This window comes from Salvelinus alpinus, chromosome 7, assembly GCF_045679555.1.
Source record: "Salvelinus alpinus chromosome 7, SLU_Salpinus.1, whole genome shotgun sequence".
Classification (NCBI taxonomy): domain Eukaryota; kingdom Metazoa; phylum Chordata; class Actinopteri; order Salmoniformes; family Salmonidae; genus Salvelinus; species Salvelinus alpinus.
This window is the reverse complement of record NC_092092.1, coordinates 15774014-15789369: the sequence shown is the minus strand read 5'-3', so window position 1 is coordinate 15789369 and position 15356 is coordinate 15774014. Positions and strand designations below refer to the sequence as shown.

General features: G+C 61.6%; 1 protein-coding gene across 1 annotated transcript in view; it reads right to left on the bottom strand.

The window, feature by feature from the left end:
- LOC139580533 (protein jagged-1b-like) overlaps window positions 1-15356 on the bottom strand; it is a 173087-nt gene that overhangs the window by 41077 nt on the left and 116654 nt on the right. Inside the window, exons 16-18 of the mRNA XM_071409310.1 lie at window positions 8171-8284; window positions 4229-4342; window positions 2427-2543 (exon numbers count right to left, since the gene is read on the bottom strand). Coding sequence (XP_071265411.1) covers window positions 2427-2543; window positions 4229-4342; window positions 8171-8284 — 345 coding nt within the window. The remainder of the gene's footprint in view (window positions 1-2426; window positions 2544-4228; window positions 4343-8170; window positions 8285-15356) is intronic.

Sequence of the window (15356 nt, the reverse complement as noted above, 5' to 3'; positions counted from 1 at the left end):
GGCGCCTCCCTCCCCCTCCACAACCATAGGCGCCTCCCTCCCCCCTCCACAACCATAAGGCCCCCCCTCCCCCCTCCACAACCATAAGGCCCCCCCTCCCCCCTCCACAACCATTAGGCGCCTCCCTCCCCCCTCCACAACCATAAGGCCCCCCCTCCCCCCTCCACAACCATTAGGCGCCTCCCTCCCCCCTCCACAACCATAAGGCCCCCCCTCCCCCCTCCACAACCATAAGGCTCCCCCTCCCCCCTCCACAACCATAAGGCTCCCCCTCCCCCCTCCACAACCATAAGGCGCCTCCCTCCCCCCTCCACAACCATAAGGCGCCTCCCTCCACAACCATAAGGCGCCTCCCTCCCCCTCCACAACCATAGGCGCCTCCCTCCCCCCTCCACAACCATAAGGCCCCCCCTCCCCCCTCCACAACCATAAGGCCCCCCCTCCCCCCTCCACAACCATTAGGCGCCTCCCTCCCCCCTCCACAACCATAAGGCCCCCCCTCCCCCCTCCACAACCATTAGGCGCCTCCCTCCCCCCTCCACAACCATAAGGCCCCCCCTCCCCCCTCCACAACCATAAGGCTCCCCCTCCCCCCTCCACAACCATAAGGCTCCCCCTCCCCCCTCCACAACCATAAGGCGCCTCCCTCCCCCCTCCACAACCATAAGGCGCCTCCCTCCACAACCATAAGGCGCCTCCCTCCCCCCTCCACAACCATAAGGCGCCTCCCTCCCCCCTCCACAACCATAAGGCCCCCCCTCCCCCCTCCACAACCATAAGGCTCCCCCTCCCCCCTCCACAACCATAAGGCTCCCCCTCCCCCCTCCACAACCATAAGGCGCCTCCCTCCCCCCTCCACAACCATAAGGCGCCTCCCTCCACAACCATAAGGCGCCTCCCTCCCCCCTCCACAACCATAAGGCTCCCCCTTCCCCCTCCACAACCATAAGGCGCCTCCCTCCCACCTCCACAACCATAAGGCGCCTCCCTCCCCCCTCCACAACCATAAGGCGCCTCCCTCCCCCCTCCACAACCATAAGGCGCCCCCCTCCCCCCTCCACAACCATAAGGCGCCCCCCTCCCCCCTCCACAACCATAAGGCCCCCCCTCCCACCTCCACAACCATAAGGCCCCCCCTCCCACCTCCACAACCATAAGGCCCCCCCTCCCCCCTCCACAACCATAAGGCGCCTCCCTCCCCCCTCCACAACCATAAGGCGCCTCCCTCCCCCCTCCACAACCATAAGGCGCCTCCCTCCCCCCTCCACAACCATAAGGCGCCCCCCTCCCCCCTCCACAACCATAAGGCCCCCCCTCCCCCCTCCACAACCATAAGGCTCCCCCTCCCCCCTCCACAACCATAAGGCTCCCCCTCCCCCCTCCACAACCATAAGGCGCCTCCCTCCCCCCTCCACAACCATAAGGCGCCTCCCTCCACAACCATAAGGCGCCTCCCTCCCCCCTCCACAACCATAAGGCTCCCCCTTCCCCCTCCACAACCATAAGGCGCCTCCCTCCCACCTCCACAACCATAAGGCGCCTCCCTCCCCCCTCCACAACCATAAGGCGCCTCCCTCCCCCCTCCACAACCATAAGGCGCCCCCCTCCCCCCTCCACAACCATAAGGCGCCCCCCTCCCCCCTCCACAACCATAAGGCCCCCCCTCCCACCTCCACAACCATAAGGCCCCCCCTCCCACCTCCACAACCATAAGGCCCCCCCTCCCCCCTCCACAACCATAAGGCGCCTCCCTCCCCCCTCCACAACCATAAGGCGCCTCCCTCCCCCCTCCACAACCATAAGGCGCCTCCCTCCCCCCTCCACAACCATAAGGCGCCCCCCTCCCCCCTCCACAACCATAAGGCTCCCCCTCCCACCTCCACAACCATAAGGCGCCTCCCTCCCCCCTCCACAACCATAAGGCTCCCCCCTCCCACCTCCACAAGGCGCCTCCCTCCCACCTCCACAAGGCCCCCCTCCCACCTCCACAACCATAAGGCGCCCCCCCCCCTCCACAACCATAAGGCGCCTCCCTCCCACCTCCACAACCATAAGGCTCCCCCTCCCCCCTACACAACCATAAGGCGCCTCCCTCCCACCTCCACAACCATAAGGCGCCTCCCTCCCACCTCCACAACCATAAGGCCCCCCCCTCCCACCTCCACAACCATAAGGCTCCCCCTCCCACCTCCACAACCATAAGGCCCCCCCCTCCCCCCTCCACAACCATAAGGCCCCCCCCTCCCCCCTCCACAACCATAAGGCCCCCCCTCCCACCTCCACAACCATAAGGCGCCTACCTCCCACCTCCACAACCATAAGGCGCCTCCCTCCCACCTCCACAACCACAAGGCCATCTTCCTCTAAGCAGGGGACCCAGGGGGTGATAGAACAGGTAGGACAGAAGACCTGTGTTGTAAACCCACTCTGTTTACAGGTGTCTCCCTCCCAGCCCTCCTTGCAGACGCAGGTGAAGGAGTCTCCGCTGGTCAGACAGGTTCCGCCGTACTCACAGGGGTTAGGAAGACAGCTGCTGTTCTTAGCTACAGGAGGACGAGAGGAGAGACAGTAGCGTTAGTTCATCTGGGTCATATTCAGCAAAACGTTTAAAAACATTGTGCAACAAAAAAGCGAAAGCAAGTGTGTCCTATTGGATGAGTTGAAATAACATCCTAACAGCCTGGTTAGTGCCTATTGGTCTAGAGCCAGGGGAGGGAGGAGGGGACTAACTCAGCCCCTCCCACCCAGACTAATTTACCTATATTACAGGTAGCCCCTCCCACCCAGACTAATTTACCTATATTACAGGTAGCCCCTCCCACCCAGATTAACTCACCTATATTACAGGTAGCCCCTCCCATCCAGACTAATTTACCTATATTACAGGTAGCCCCTCCCACCCAGACTAACTCACCTATATTACAGGTAGCCCATCCCACCCAGACTCACCTATATTACAGGTAGCCCCTCCCACCCAGACTAATTTACCTATATCACAGGTAGCCCCTCCCACCCAGACTAATTTACCTATATCACAGGTAGCCCCTCCCACACATACTAATTTACCTATATCACATGTAGCCCTTCCCACACTGACTAATGTACCTATATTACAGGTAGCCCCTCCCATCCAGACTAATTTACCTATATTACAGGTAGCCCCTCCCACCCAGACTAACTCACCTATATTACAGGTAGCCCCTCCCATCCAGACTAATTTACCTATATTACAGGTAGCCCCTCCCACCCAGACTAACTCACCTATATTACAGGTAGCCCCTCCCACCCAGACTAACTCACCTATATTACAGGTAGCGCCTCCCACCCAGACTCACCTATATTACAGGTAGCCCCTCCCATCCAGACTAATTTACCTATATTACAGGTAGCCCCTCCCACCCAGACTAACTCACCTATATTACAGGTAGCCCCTCCCACCCAGACTCACCTATATTACAGGTAGCCCCTCCCACCCAGACTCACCTATATTACAGGTAGCCCCCTCCCACCCAGACTCACCTATATTACAGGTAGCCCCTCCCACCCAGACTCACCTATATTACAGGTAGCCCCTCCCACCCAGACTCACCTATATTACAGGTAGCCCCTCCCACCCAGACTCACCTATATTACAGGTAGCCCCCTCCCACCCAGACTCACCTATATTACAGGTATCCCCCCCCCACCCAGACTCACCTATATTACAGGTAGCCCCCCCCCACCCAGACTCACCTATATTACAGGTAGCCCCTCCCACCCAGACTCACCTATATTACAGGTATCCCCCACCCACCCAGACTCACCTATATTACAGGTAGCCCCTCCCACCCAGACTCACCTATATTACAGGTATCCCCCACCCACCCAGACTCACCTATATTACAGGTAACCCCCTCCCACCCAGACTCACCTATATTACAGGTAGCCCCTCCCACCCAGACTCACCTATATTACAGGTAGCCCCTCCCACCCAGACTCACCTATATTACAGGTAGCCCCTCCCACCCAGACTCACCTATATTACAGGTAACCCCCTCCCACCCAGACTCACCTATATTACAGGTAGCCCCTCCCACCCAGACTCACCTATATTACAGGTAGCCCCTCCCACCCAGACTCACCTATATTACAGGTAGCCCCCTCCCACCCAGACTCACCTATATTACAGGTAACCCCCTCCCACCCAGACTCACCTATATTACAGGTAGCCCCTCCCACCCAGACTCACCTATATTACAGGTAGCCCCCTCCCATCCAGGGGAACACTTGCAGTGGAAGGTGTCCCCCTCATCATGACAAGTTCCTCCGTTGTTACAGGTAGCCTCGTCACACTGGCTCTCACCTGGAGACAGTTGTAAATGAGAACTTGTTCACAACTGGCCTAACTGGTTAAATAAAGGTGAAATACATTAAAAACATGCTAGGGTGATTGTAGAACAGAAAGAATGGGAGGAGAGAGACAGGAGGGAGGAGGAGATGGACAGGAGGGAGGAGGAGAGTGACAGGAAGGAGAAGGAGAGTGACAGGAGGGACAGGAGGAGAGTGACAGGAGGGAGGAGGAGAGTGACAGGAGGGACAGGAGGAGAGTGACAGGAGGGACAGGAGGAGAGTGACAGGAGGGACAGGAGGAGAGAGACAGGAGGGAGGAGGAGAGTGACAGGAGGGAGGAGGAGAGAGACAGGAGGGAGGAGGAGATGGACAGGAGGGAGGAGGAGAGTGACAGGAGGGAGGAGGAGAGAGACAGGAGGGAGGAGGAGAGAGACAGGAGGGACAGGAGGAGAGTGACAGGAGGGAGGAGGAGAGAGACAGGAGGGACAGGAGGAGAGTGACAGGAGGGACAGGAGGAGAGAGACAGGAGGGACAGGAGGAGAGTGACAGGAGGGAGGAGGAGATGGACAGGAGGGACAGGAGGAGAGAGACAGGAGGGACAGGAGGAGAGTGACAGGAGGGAGGAGGAGAGAGACAGGAGGGAGGAGGAGAGAGACAGGAGGGGGGAGGAGAGAGACAGGAGGAGAGAGACAGGAGGGAGGATGAGAGTGACAGGAGGGACAGGAGGAGAGTGACAGGAGGAGAGAGACAGGAGGGACAGGAGGAGAGAGACAGGAGGGACAGGAGGAGAGTGACAGGAGGGAGGAGGAGAGAGACAGGAGGGACAGGAGGAGAGTGACAGGAGGGAGGAGGAGAGTGACAGGAGGGAGGAGGAGAGTGACAGGAGGGAGGAGGAGAGAGACAGGAGGGACAGGAGGAGAGTGACAGGAGGGACAGGAGGAGAGAGACAGGAGGGAGGAGGAGATGGACAGGAGGGAGGAGGAGAGGGACAGGAGGGACAGGAGGAGAGTGACAGGAGGGACAGGAGGAGAGTGACAGGAGGGACAGGAGGAGAGTGACAGGAGGGACAGGAGGAGAGTGACAGGAGGGAGGAGGAGTGACAGGAGGGAGGAGGAGAGTGACAGGAGGGAGGAGGAGAGAGACAGGAGGGACAGGAGGAGAGAGACAGGAGGGACAGGAGGAGAGTGACAGGAGGGACAGGAGGAGAGTGACAGGAGGGACAGGAGGAGAGTGACAGGAGGGACAGGAGGAGAGTGACAGGAGGGACAGGAGGAGAGTGACAGGAGGGACAGGAGGAGAGTGACAGGAGGGACAGGAGGAGAGTGACAGGAGGGACAGGAGGAGAGTGACAGGAGGGACAGGAGGAGAGTGACAGGAGGGACAGGAGGGGAGTGACAGGAGGGACAGGAGGAGAGTGACAGGAGGGAAAGGAGGAGAGTGACAGGAGGGACAGGAGGAGAGTGACAGGAGGGACAGGAGGAGAGTGACAGGAGGGACAGGAGGAGAGTGACAGGAGGGACAGGAGGAGAGTGACAGGAGGGAGGAGGAGAGTGACAGGAGGGACAGGAGGAGAGTGACAGGAGGGACAGGAGGAGAGTGACAGGAGGGACAGGAGGAGAGTGACAGGAGGGAGGAGGAGAGTGACAGGAGGGAGGAGGAGAGTGACAGGATGGACAGGAGGAGAGTGACAGGAGGGACAGGAGGAGAGTGACAGGAGGGACAGGAGGAGAGTGACAGGAGGGACAGGAGGAGAGTGACAGGAGGGACAGGAGGAGAGTGACAGGAGGGAGGAGGAGAGTGACAGGAGGGAGAAGGAGAGTGACAGGAGGGACAGGAGGAGAGTGACAGGAGGGAGGAGGAGAGTGACAGGAGGGACAGGAGGAGAGTGACAGGAGGGACAGGAGGAGAGTGACAGGAGGGACAGGAGGAGAGTGACAGGAGGGACAGGAGGAGAGAGACAGGAGGGAGGAGGAGAGTGACAGGAGGGAGGAGGAGAGAGACAGGAGGGACAGGAGGAGAGTGACAGGAGGGACAGGAGGAGAGAGACAGGAGGGACAGGAGGAGAGTGACAGGAGGGAGGAGGAGATGGACAGGAGGGACAGGAGGAGAGTGACAGGAGGGACAGGAGGAGAGATACAGGAGGGACAGGAGGAGAGTGACAGGAGGGAGGAGGAGAGAGACAGGAGGGGGGAGGAGAGAGACAGGAGGGGGGGGAGAGAGACAGGAGGGAGGAGGAGAGTGACAGGAGGGCCAGGAGGAGAGTGACAGGAGGAGAGAGACAGGAGGGACAGGAGGAGAGAGACAGGAGGGACAGGAAGAGAGTGACAGGAGGGAGGAGGAAAGAGACAGGAGGGACAGGAGGAGAGTGACAGGAGGGAGGAGGAGAGTGACAGGAGGGAGGAGGAGAGTGACAGGAGGGAGGAGGAGAGAGACAGGAGGGACAGGAGGAGAGTGACAGGCGGGACAGGAGGAGAGAGACAGGAGGGAGGAGGAGATGGACAGGAGGGAGGAGGAGAGGGACAGGAGGGAGGAGGAGAGGGACAGGAGGGACAGGAGGAGAGTGACAGGAGGGACAGGAGGAGAGTGACAGGAGGGACAGGAGGAGAGTGACAGGAGGGACAGGAGGAGAGTGACAGGAGGGACAGGAGGAGAGTGACAGGAGGGACAGGAGGGGAGTGACAGGAGGGACAGGAGGAGAGTGACAGGAGGGACAGGAGGAGAGTGACAGGAGGGACAGGAGGAGAGTGACAGGAGGGACAGGAGGAGAGTGACAGGAGGGACAGGAGGAGAGTGACAGGAGGGACAGGAGGAGAGTGACAGGAGGGAGGAGGAGAGTGACAGGAGGGACAGGAGGAGAGTGACAGGAGGGACAGGAGGAGAGTGACAGGAGGGACAGGAGGAGAGTGACAGGAGGGAGGAGGAGAGTGACAGGATGGACAGGAGGAGAGTGACAGGAGGGACAGGAGGAGAGTGACAGGAGGGACAGGAGGAGAGTGACAGGAGGGACAGGAGGAGAGTGACAGGAGGGACAGGAGGAGAGTGACAGGAGGGACAGTAGGAGAGTGACAGGAGGGACAAGAGGAGAGTGACAGGAGGGACAGGAGGAGAGTGACAGGAGGGACAGGAGGAGAGGGACAGGAGGGACAGGAGGAGAGGGACAGGAGGGACAGGAGGAGAGAGACAGGAGGGACAGGAGGAGAGTGACAGGAGGGACAGGAGGAGAGTGACAGGAGGGACAGGAGGAGAGTGACAGGAGGGACAGGAGGAGAGTGACAGGAGGGACAGGAGGAGAGTGACAGGAGGGACAGGAGGAGAGTGACAGGAGGGAGGAGGAGAGAGACAGGAGGGACAGGAGGAGAGTGACAGGAGGGAGGAGGAGAGAGACAGGAGGGAGGAGGAGAGAGACAGGAGGGACAGGAGGAGGAGGAACAAGAGGGACAGGAGGAGGAGGAACAAGAGGGACAGGAGGAGGAACAAGAGGGACAGGAGGAGGAGGTGAGAGACAGGAGGGACAGGAGGAGGAGGAACAAGAGGGACAGGAGGAGGAACAAGAGGGACAGGAGGAGGAGGAACAAGAGGGACAGGAGGAGGAGGAACAAGAGGGACAGGAGGAGGAACAAGAGGGACAGGTGGAGGAGGAACAAGAGGGACAGGAGGAGGAACAAGAGGAGAGACCGGAGGAGGAACAACAGGGACAGGAGGAGGAACAAGAGGAGGGACCGGAGGAGGAACAAGAGGGACAGGAGGAGGAACAAGAGGGACAGGAGGAGGAACAAGAGGAGGGACAGGACGGGGTGATTGTAGAACAGGACGGATGGGAGGAGAGAGACTGTGTTCTTACGGGAGTGGCAGGTCTTCCCCTTCCAGCCGTTCATACACTCACAGAAGAAATCAGTCACCAGGTCGCGACATGTTCCTCCATTATGACATGGACTAGTGCTGCAGTCATCTATATCTGGAGGAGAGGAGGAGGGAGGAGGAGAGGGAGAGGAGGGGGGGAGGAGGAGAGGGAGAGGAGGGGGGGAAAGCGAGAGGAGGAGGAGAGGGAGGAGAGGAGAGGGAGAGGAGGGGGGAGGAGAGCGGGAGGAGGAGAGGGAGAGGAGGGAGGAGGAGAGGGAGAGGAGGGAGGAGGAGAGGGAGAGGAGGGAGGAGGAGAGGGGGAGGAGGAGGGAGGAGAGGGAGAGGAGGAGGAGAGGAAGGGGGAGGATGAGAGGGGGAGGAGGAGAGGGAGAGGAGGAGGAGAGGGAGAGGAGAGGGGAGGAGGAGAGGGAGAGTTGAGGGAGAAGAGGGGGAGGAGAGGGAGAGGAGCGGGGAGAGGAGCGGGGAGGGAGAGGGGGGGAGAGGAGCGGGGAGGGGGGGGGGAGGGAGAGTAGGGGGAGAGGGGGGAGGAGAGGGAGAGGAGGAGGAGAGGAAGGGGGGGAGAGGGAGAGGAGGGGGAGGAGGAGAGGGAGGAGGAGAGGGGAGGGGGAGGAGAGGAGGAGAGGGAGAGGAGGGGGGAGGAGGAGAGGGAGAGGGGGAAGAGAGGGGGAGGAGGGGGGAGGAGGAGAGGGACGAGGAGAGGAGGAGAAGGAGAGGGAGGAGAGGAGGGGGGAGGAGTAGAGGGAGAGGAGAGGGGAGGTGGAGGAAGAAGGGGGGGAGAGGAGGGGAGGGGGAGGTAGAGGAGGGGGAGAGGAGGGGGGAGGAGGAGAGGGAGAGGAGGGGGGAGGAGGAGAGGGAGAGGGAGGACAGGCAGAGTCAAACCAGTCAGGTTAAATCGCTACCTCCACATCAGGGATCATTAACTAGATTCAGCCACATCGTGAGCTGATGGTCAGGGGGCCAGAACATCATTTTAAATAAATACTAGACTGCAAATTGATCACAAGAATCCCAAACAGATATAATATTTGACTAAAACATAACATTTCAAACCTTGTTTAAATGTGTCTACGATCTGTCTATTATGGCGGGAACAGATTAACAATTTATCACTTGGAGCTGATTTAGTGCTGTTACCGTCTTCTATGTCCAACGACAGAAGGATATCACCCGTGGGACAAATAAGCGCCGTGGGGAAACCCTGCTCTACGTATGCGCCAAAGACTACGGGTGAGAACGTGGACCCTGGGAAGACTGGCGGTCACTAAGGCTTCAGCTAATGGGCTAGTCTAGTGGTAGTGCTGCCTGCCAGGGGGCTGGTCTAGTGGTAGTGCTGCCTGCCAGGAGGCTGGTCTAGTGGTAGTGCTGCCTGCCTGCCAGGGGGCTGGTCTAGTGGTAGTGCTGCCTGCCTGCCAGGGGGCTGGTCTAGTGGTAGTGCTGCCTGCCAGGGGGCTGGTCTAGTGGTAGTGCTGCCTGCCAGGGGACTGGTCTAGTGGTAGTGCTGCCTGCCAGGGGGCTGGTCTATTGGTAGTGCTGCCTGCCTGCCAGGGGGCTGGTCTAGTGGTAGTGCTGCCTGCCAGGAGGCTGGTCTAGTGGTAGTGCTGCCTGCCAGGAGGCTGGTCTAGTGGTAGTGCTGCCTGCCTGCCAGGGGGCTGGTCTAGTGGTAGTGCTGCCTGCCTGCCAGGGGGCTGGTCTAGTGGTAGTGCTGCCTGCCAGGGGGCTGGTCTAGTGGTAGTGCTGCCTGCCAGGGGACTGGTCTAGTGGTAGTGCTGCCTGCCAGGGAGTTGGTCTAGTGGTAGTGCTGCCTGCCTGCCTGCCAGGGGGCTGGTCTAGTGGTAGTGCTTCCTGCCTGCCTGCCAGGGGACTGGTATAGTGGTAGTGCTGCCTGCCTGCCAGGGGGCTGGTCTAGTGGTAGTGCTGCCTGCCAGGGGACTGGTCTAGTGGTAGTGCTGCCTGCCAGGGGGCTGGTCTATTGGTAGTGCTGCCTGCCAGGGAGTTGGTCTAGTGGTAGTGCTGCCTGCCTGCCTGCCAGGGGGCTGGTCTAGTGGTAGTGCTTCCTGCCTGCCAGGGGGCTGGTCTAGTGGTAGTGCTTCCTGCCTGCCAGGGGGCTGGTCTAGTGGTAGTGCTGCCTGCCAGGGGGCTGGTCTAGTGGTAGTGCTGCCTGCCAGGGGGCTGGTCTAGTGGTAGTGCTGCCTGCCTGCCTGCCAGGGGGCTGGTCTAGTGGTAGTGCTGCCTGCCTGCCTGCCAGGGGGCTGGTCTAGTGGTAGTGCTTCCTGCCTGCCAGGGGGCTGGTCTAGTGGTAGTGCTGCCTGCCAGGGGGCTGGTCTAGTGGTAGTGCTTCCTGCCTGCCAGGGGGCTGGTCTAGTGGTAGTGCTGCCTGCCTGCCAGGGGGCTGGTCTAGTGGTAGTGCTGCCTGCCTGCCAGGGGGCTGGTCTAGTGGTAGTGCTGCCTGCCTGCCAGGGGGCTGGTCTAGTGGTAGTGCTGCCTGCCAGTGGGCTGGTCTAGTGGTAGTGCTGCCTGCCTGCCAGGAGGCTGGTCTAGTGGTAGTGCTGCCTGCCAGTGGGCTGGTCTAGTGGTAGTGCTGCCTGCCTGCCAGGGGGCTGGTCTAGTGGTAGTGCTGCCTGCCTGCCAGGGGGCTGGTCTAGTGGTAGTGCTGCCTGCCTGCCAGGGGGCTGGTCTAGTGGTAGTGCTGCCTGCCAGTGGGCTGGTCTAGTGGTAGTGCTGCCTGCCTGCCTGCCAGGGGGCTGGTCTAGTGGTAGTGCTGCCTGCCTGCCTGCCAGGGGGCTGGTCTAGTGGTAGTGCTTCCTGCCTGCCAGGGGGCTGGTCTAGTGGTAGTGCTGCCTGCCAGGGGGCTGGTCTAGTGGTAGTGCTTCCTGCCTGCCAGGGGGCTGGTCTAGTGGTAGTGCTGCCTGCCTGCCAGGGGGCTGGTCTAGTGGTAGTGCTGCCTGCCTGCCAGGGGGCTGGTCTAGTGGTAGTGCTGCCTGCCTGCCAGGGGGCTGGTCTAGTGGTAGTGCTGCCTGCCAGTGGGCTGGTCTAGTGGTAGTGCTGCCTGCCTGCCAGGAGGCTGGTCTAGTGGTAGTGCTGCCTGCCAGTGGGCTGGTCTAGTGGTAGTGCTGCCTGCCTGCCAGGGGGCTGGTCTAGTGGTAGTGCTGCCTGCCTGCCAGGGGGCTGGTCTAGTGGTAGTGCTGCCTGCCTGCCAGGGGGCTGGTCTAGTGGTAGTGCTGCCTGCCAGGGGGCTGGTCTAGTGGTAGTGCTGCCTGCCTGCCTGCCAGGGGGCTGGTCTAGTGGTAGTGCTTCCTGCCTGCCAGGGGGCTGGTCTAGTGGTAGTGCTGCCTGCCAGGGGGCTGGTCTAGTGGTAGTGCTGCCTGCCAGGGGGCTGGTCTAGTGGTAGTGCTGCCTGCCAGGGGGCTGGTCTAGTGGTAGTGCTGCCTGCCTGCCTGGGGGCTGGTCTAGTGGTAGTGCTGCCTGCCTGCCAGGGGGCTGGTCTAGTGGTAGTGCTGCTTGCCAGGGGGCTGGTCTAGTGGTAGTGCTTCCTGCCTGCCAGGGGGCTGGTCTAGTGGTAGTGCTGCCTGCCAGGGGGCTGGTCTAGTGGTAGTGCTGCCTGCCAGGGGGATGGTCTAGTGGTAGTGCTGCCTGCCAGGGGGCTGGTCTAGTGGTAGTGCTGCCTGCCAGGGGGCTGGTCTAGTGGTAGTGCTGCCTGCCAGGGGGCTGGTCTAGTGGTAGTGCTGCTTGCCAGGGGGCTGGTCTAGTGGTAGTGCTTCCTGCCTGCCAGGGGGCTGGTCTAGTGGTAGTGCTGCTTGCCAGGGGGCTGGTCTAGTGGTAGTGCTGCCTGCCAGGGGGCTGGTCTAGTGGTAGTGCTGCCTGCCAGGGGGCTGGTCTAGTGGTAGTGCTGCCTGCCAGGGGGCTGGTCTAGTGGTAGTGCTGCCTGCCTGCCAGGGGGCTGGTCTAGTGGTAGTGCTGCCTGCCAGGGGGCTGGTCTAGTGGTAGTGCTGCCTGCCAGGGGGCTGGTCTAGTGGTAGTGCTGCCTGCCTGCCAGGGGGCTGGTCTAGTGGTAGTACTGCCTGCCAGGGGGCTGGTCTAGTGGTAGTGCTGCCTGCCAGGGGGCTGGTCTAGTGTTAGTGCTGCCTGCCAGGGGGCTGGTCTAGTGGTAGTGCTGCCTGCCTGCCTGGGGGCTGGTCTAGTGGTAGTGCTGCCTGCCAGGGGGCTGGTCTAGTGGTAGTGCTGCCTGCCAGGGGGCTGGTCTAGTGGTAGTGCTGCCTGCCAGGGGGCTGGTCTAGTGGTAGTGCTGCCTGCCAGGGGGCTGGTCTAGTGGTAGTGCTGCCTGCCAGGGGGCTGGTTTAGTGGTAGTGCTGCCTGCCAGGGGGCTGGTCTAGTGGTAGTGCTGCCTGCCAGGGGGCTGGTATAGTGGTAGTGCTGCCTGCCAGGAGGCTGGTCTAGTGGTAGTGCTGCCTGCCAGGGGGCTGGTCTAGTGGTAGTGCTGCCTGCCAGGGGGCTGGTCTAGTGGTAGTGCTGCCTGCCAGGGGGCTGGTATAGTGGTAGTGCTGCCTGCCAGGAGGCTGGTCTAGTGGTAGTGCTGCCTGCCAGGGGGCTGGTATAGTTGTAGTGCTGCCTGCCAGGAGGCTGGTCTAGTGGTAGTGCTGCCTGCCAGGGGGCTGGTCTAGTGGTAGTGCTGCCTGCCTGCCTGGGGGCTGGTCTAGAGGTAGTGCTGCCTGCCAGGAGGCTGGTCTAGTGGTAGTGCTGCCTGCCAGGGGGCTGGTCTAGTGGTAGTGCTGCCTGCCAGGAGGCTGGTCTAGTGGTAGTGCTGCCTGCCAGGGGGCTGGTCTAGTGGTAGTGCTGCCTGCCAGGGGGCTGGTCTAGTGGTAGTGCTGCCTGCCAGGGGGCTGGTCTAGTGGTAGTGCTGCCTGCCAGGGGGCTGGTCTAGTGGTAGTGCTGCCTGCCAGTGGGCTGGTATAGTGGTAGTGCTGCCTGCCAGGAGGCTGGTCTAGTGGTAGTGCTGCCTGCCAGGGGGCTGGTCTAGTGGTAGTGCTGCCTGTCAGGGGGCTGGTCTAGTGGTAGTGCTGCCTGCCTGCCAGGGGGCTGGTCTAGTGGTAGTGCTGCCTGCCAGGGGGCTGGTCTAGTGGTAGTGCTGCCTGCCAGGGGGCTGGTCTAGTGGTAGTGCTGCCTGCCAGGAGGCTGGTCTAGTGGTAGTGCTACCTGCCAGGGGGCTGGTCTAGTGGTAGTGCTGCCTGCCAGGGGGATGGTCTAGTGGTAGTGCTGCCTGCCAGGGGGCTGGTCTAGTGGTAGTGCTGCCTGCCAGGGGGCTGGTCTAGTGGTAGTGCTTCCTGCCTGCCAGGGGGCTGGTCTAGTGGTAGTGCTGCCTGCCAGGGGGCTGGTCTAGTGGTAGTGCTGCCTGCCAGGGGGATGGTCTAGTGGTAGTGCTGCCTGCCAGGGGGCTGGTCTAGTGGTAGTGCTGCCTGCCAGGGGGCTGGTCTAGTGGTAGTGCTGCCTGCCAGGGGGCTGGTCTAGTGGTAGTGCTGCTTGCCAGGGGGCTGGTCTAGTGGTAGTGCTTCCTGCCTGCCAGGGGGCTGGTCTAGTGGTAGTGCTGCTTGCCAGGGGGCTGGTCTAGTGGTAGTGCTGCCTGCCAGGGGGCTGGTCTAGTGGTAGTGCTGCCTGCCAGGGGGCTGGTCTAGTGGTAGTGCTGCCTGCCAGGGGGCTGGTCTAGTGGTAGTGCTGCCTGCCTGCCAGGGGGCTGGTCTAGTGGTAGTGCTGCCTGCCAGGGGGCTGGTCTAGTGGTAGTGCTGCCTGCCAGGGGGCTGGTCTAGTGGTAGTGCTGCCTGCCAGGGGGCTGGTCTAGTGGTAGTGCTGCCTGCCAGGGGGCTGGTCTAGTGGTAGTGCTGCCTGCCAGGGGGCTGGTCTATTGGTAGTGCTGCCTGCCTGCCAGGGGGCTGGTCTAGTGGTAGTGCTGCCTGCCAGGGGGCTGGTCTAGTGGTAGTGCTGCCTGCCAGTGGGCTGGTCTAGTGGTAGTGCTGCCTGCCAGGGGGCTGGTCTAGTGGTAGTGCTGCCTGCCTGCCAGGGGGCTGGTCTAGTGGTAGTACTGCCTGCCAGGGGGCTGGTCTAGTGGTAGTGCTGCCTGCCAGGGGGTTGGTCTAGTGTTAGTGCTGCCTGCCAGGGGGCTGGTCTAGTGGTAGTGCTGCCTGCCTGCCTGGGGGCTGGTCTAGTGGTAGTGCTGCCTGCCAGGGGGCTGGTCTAGTGGTAGTGCTGCCTGCCAGGGGGCTGGTCTAGTGGTAGTGCTGCCTGCCAGGGGGCTGGTCTAGTGGTAGTGCTGCCTGCCAGGGGGCTGGTCTAGTGGTAGTGCTGCCTGCCAGGGGGCTGGTTTAGTGGTAGTGCTGCCTGCCAGGGGGCTGGTCTAGTGGTAGTGCTGCCTGCCAGGGGGCTGGTATAGTGGTAGTGCTGCCTGCCAGGAGGCTGGTCTAGTGGTAGTGCTGCCTGCCAGGGGGCTGGTCTAGTGGTAGTGCTGCCTGCCAGGGGGCTGGTCTAGTGGTAGTGCTGCCTGCCAGGGGGCTGGTATAGTGGTAGTGCTGCCTGCCAGGAGGCTGGTCTAGTGGTAGTGCTGCCTGCCAGGGGGCTGGTATAGTTGTAGTGCTGCCTGCCAGGAGGCTGGTCTAGTGGTAGTGCTGCCTGCCAGGGGGCTGGTCTAGTGGTAGTGCTGCCTGCCTGCCTGGGGGCTGGTCTAGTGGTAGTGCTGCCTGCCAGGAGGCTGGTCTAGTGGTAGTGCTGCTTGCCAGGGGGCTGGTCTAGTGGTAGTGCTGCCTGCCAGGGGGCTGGTCTAGTGGTAGTGCTGCCTGCCAGGGGGCTGGTCTAGTGGTAGTGCTGCCTGCCAGGGGGCTGGTCTAGTGGTAGTGCTGCCTGCCAGGGGGCTGGTCTAGTGGTAGTGCTGCCTGCCAGGGGGCTGGTCTAGTGGTAGTGCTGCCTGCCAGGGGGCTGGTCTAGTGGTAGTGCTGCCTGCCAGGGGGCTGATCTAGTGGTAGTGCTGCCTGCCAGGGGGCTGGTCTAGTGGTAGTGCTGCCTGCCTGCCAGGGGGCTGGTCTAGTGGTAGTGCTGCCTGCCAGGGGGCTGGTCTAGTGGTAGTGCTGCCTGCCAGGGGGCTGGTATAGTGGTAGTGCTGCCTGCCAGGAGGCTGGTCTAGTGGT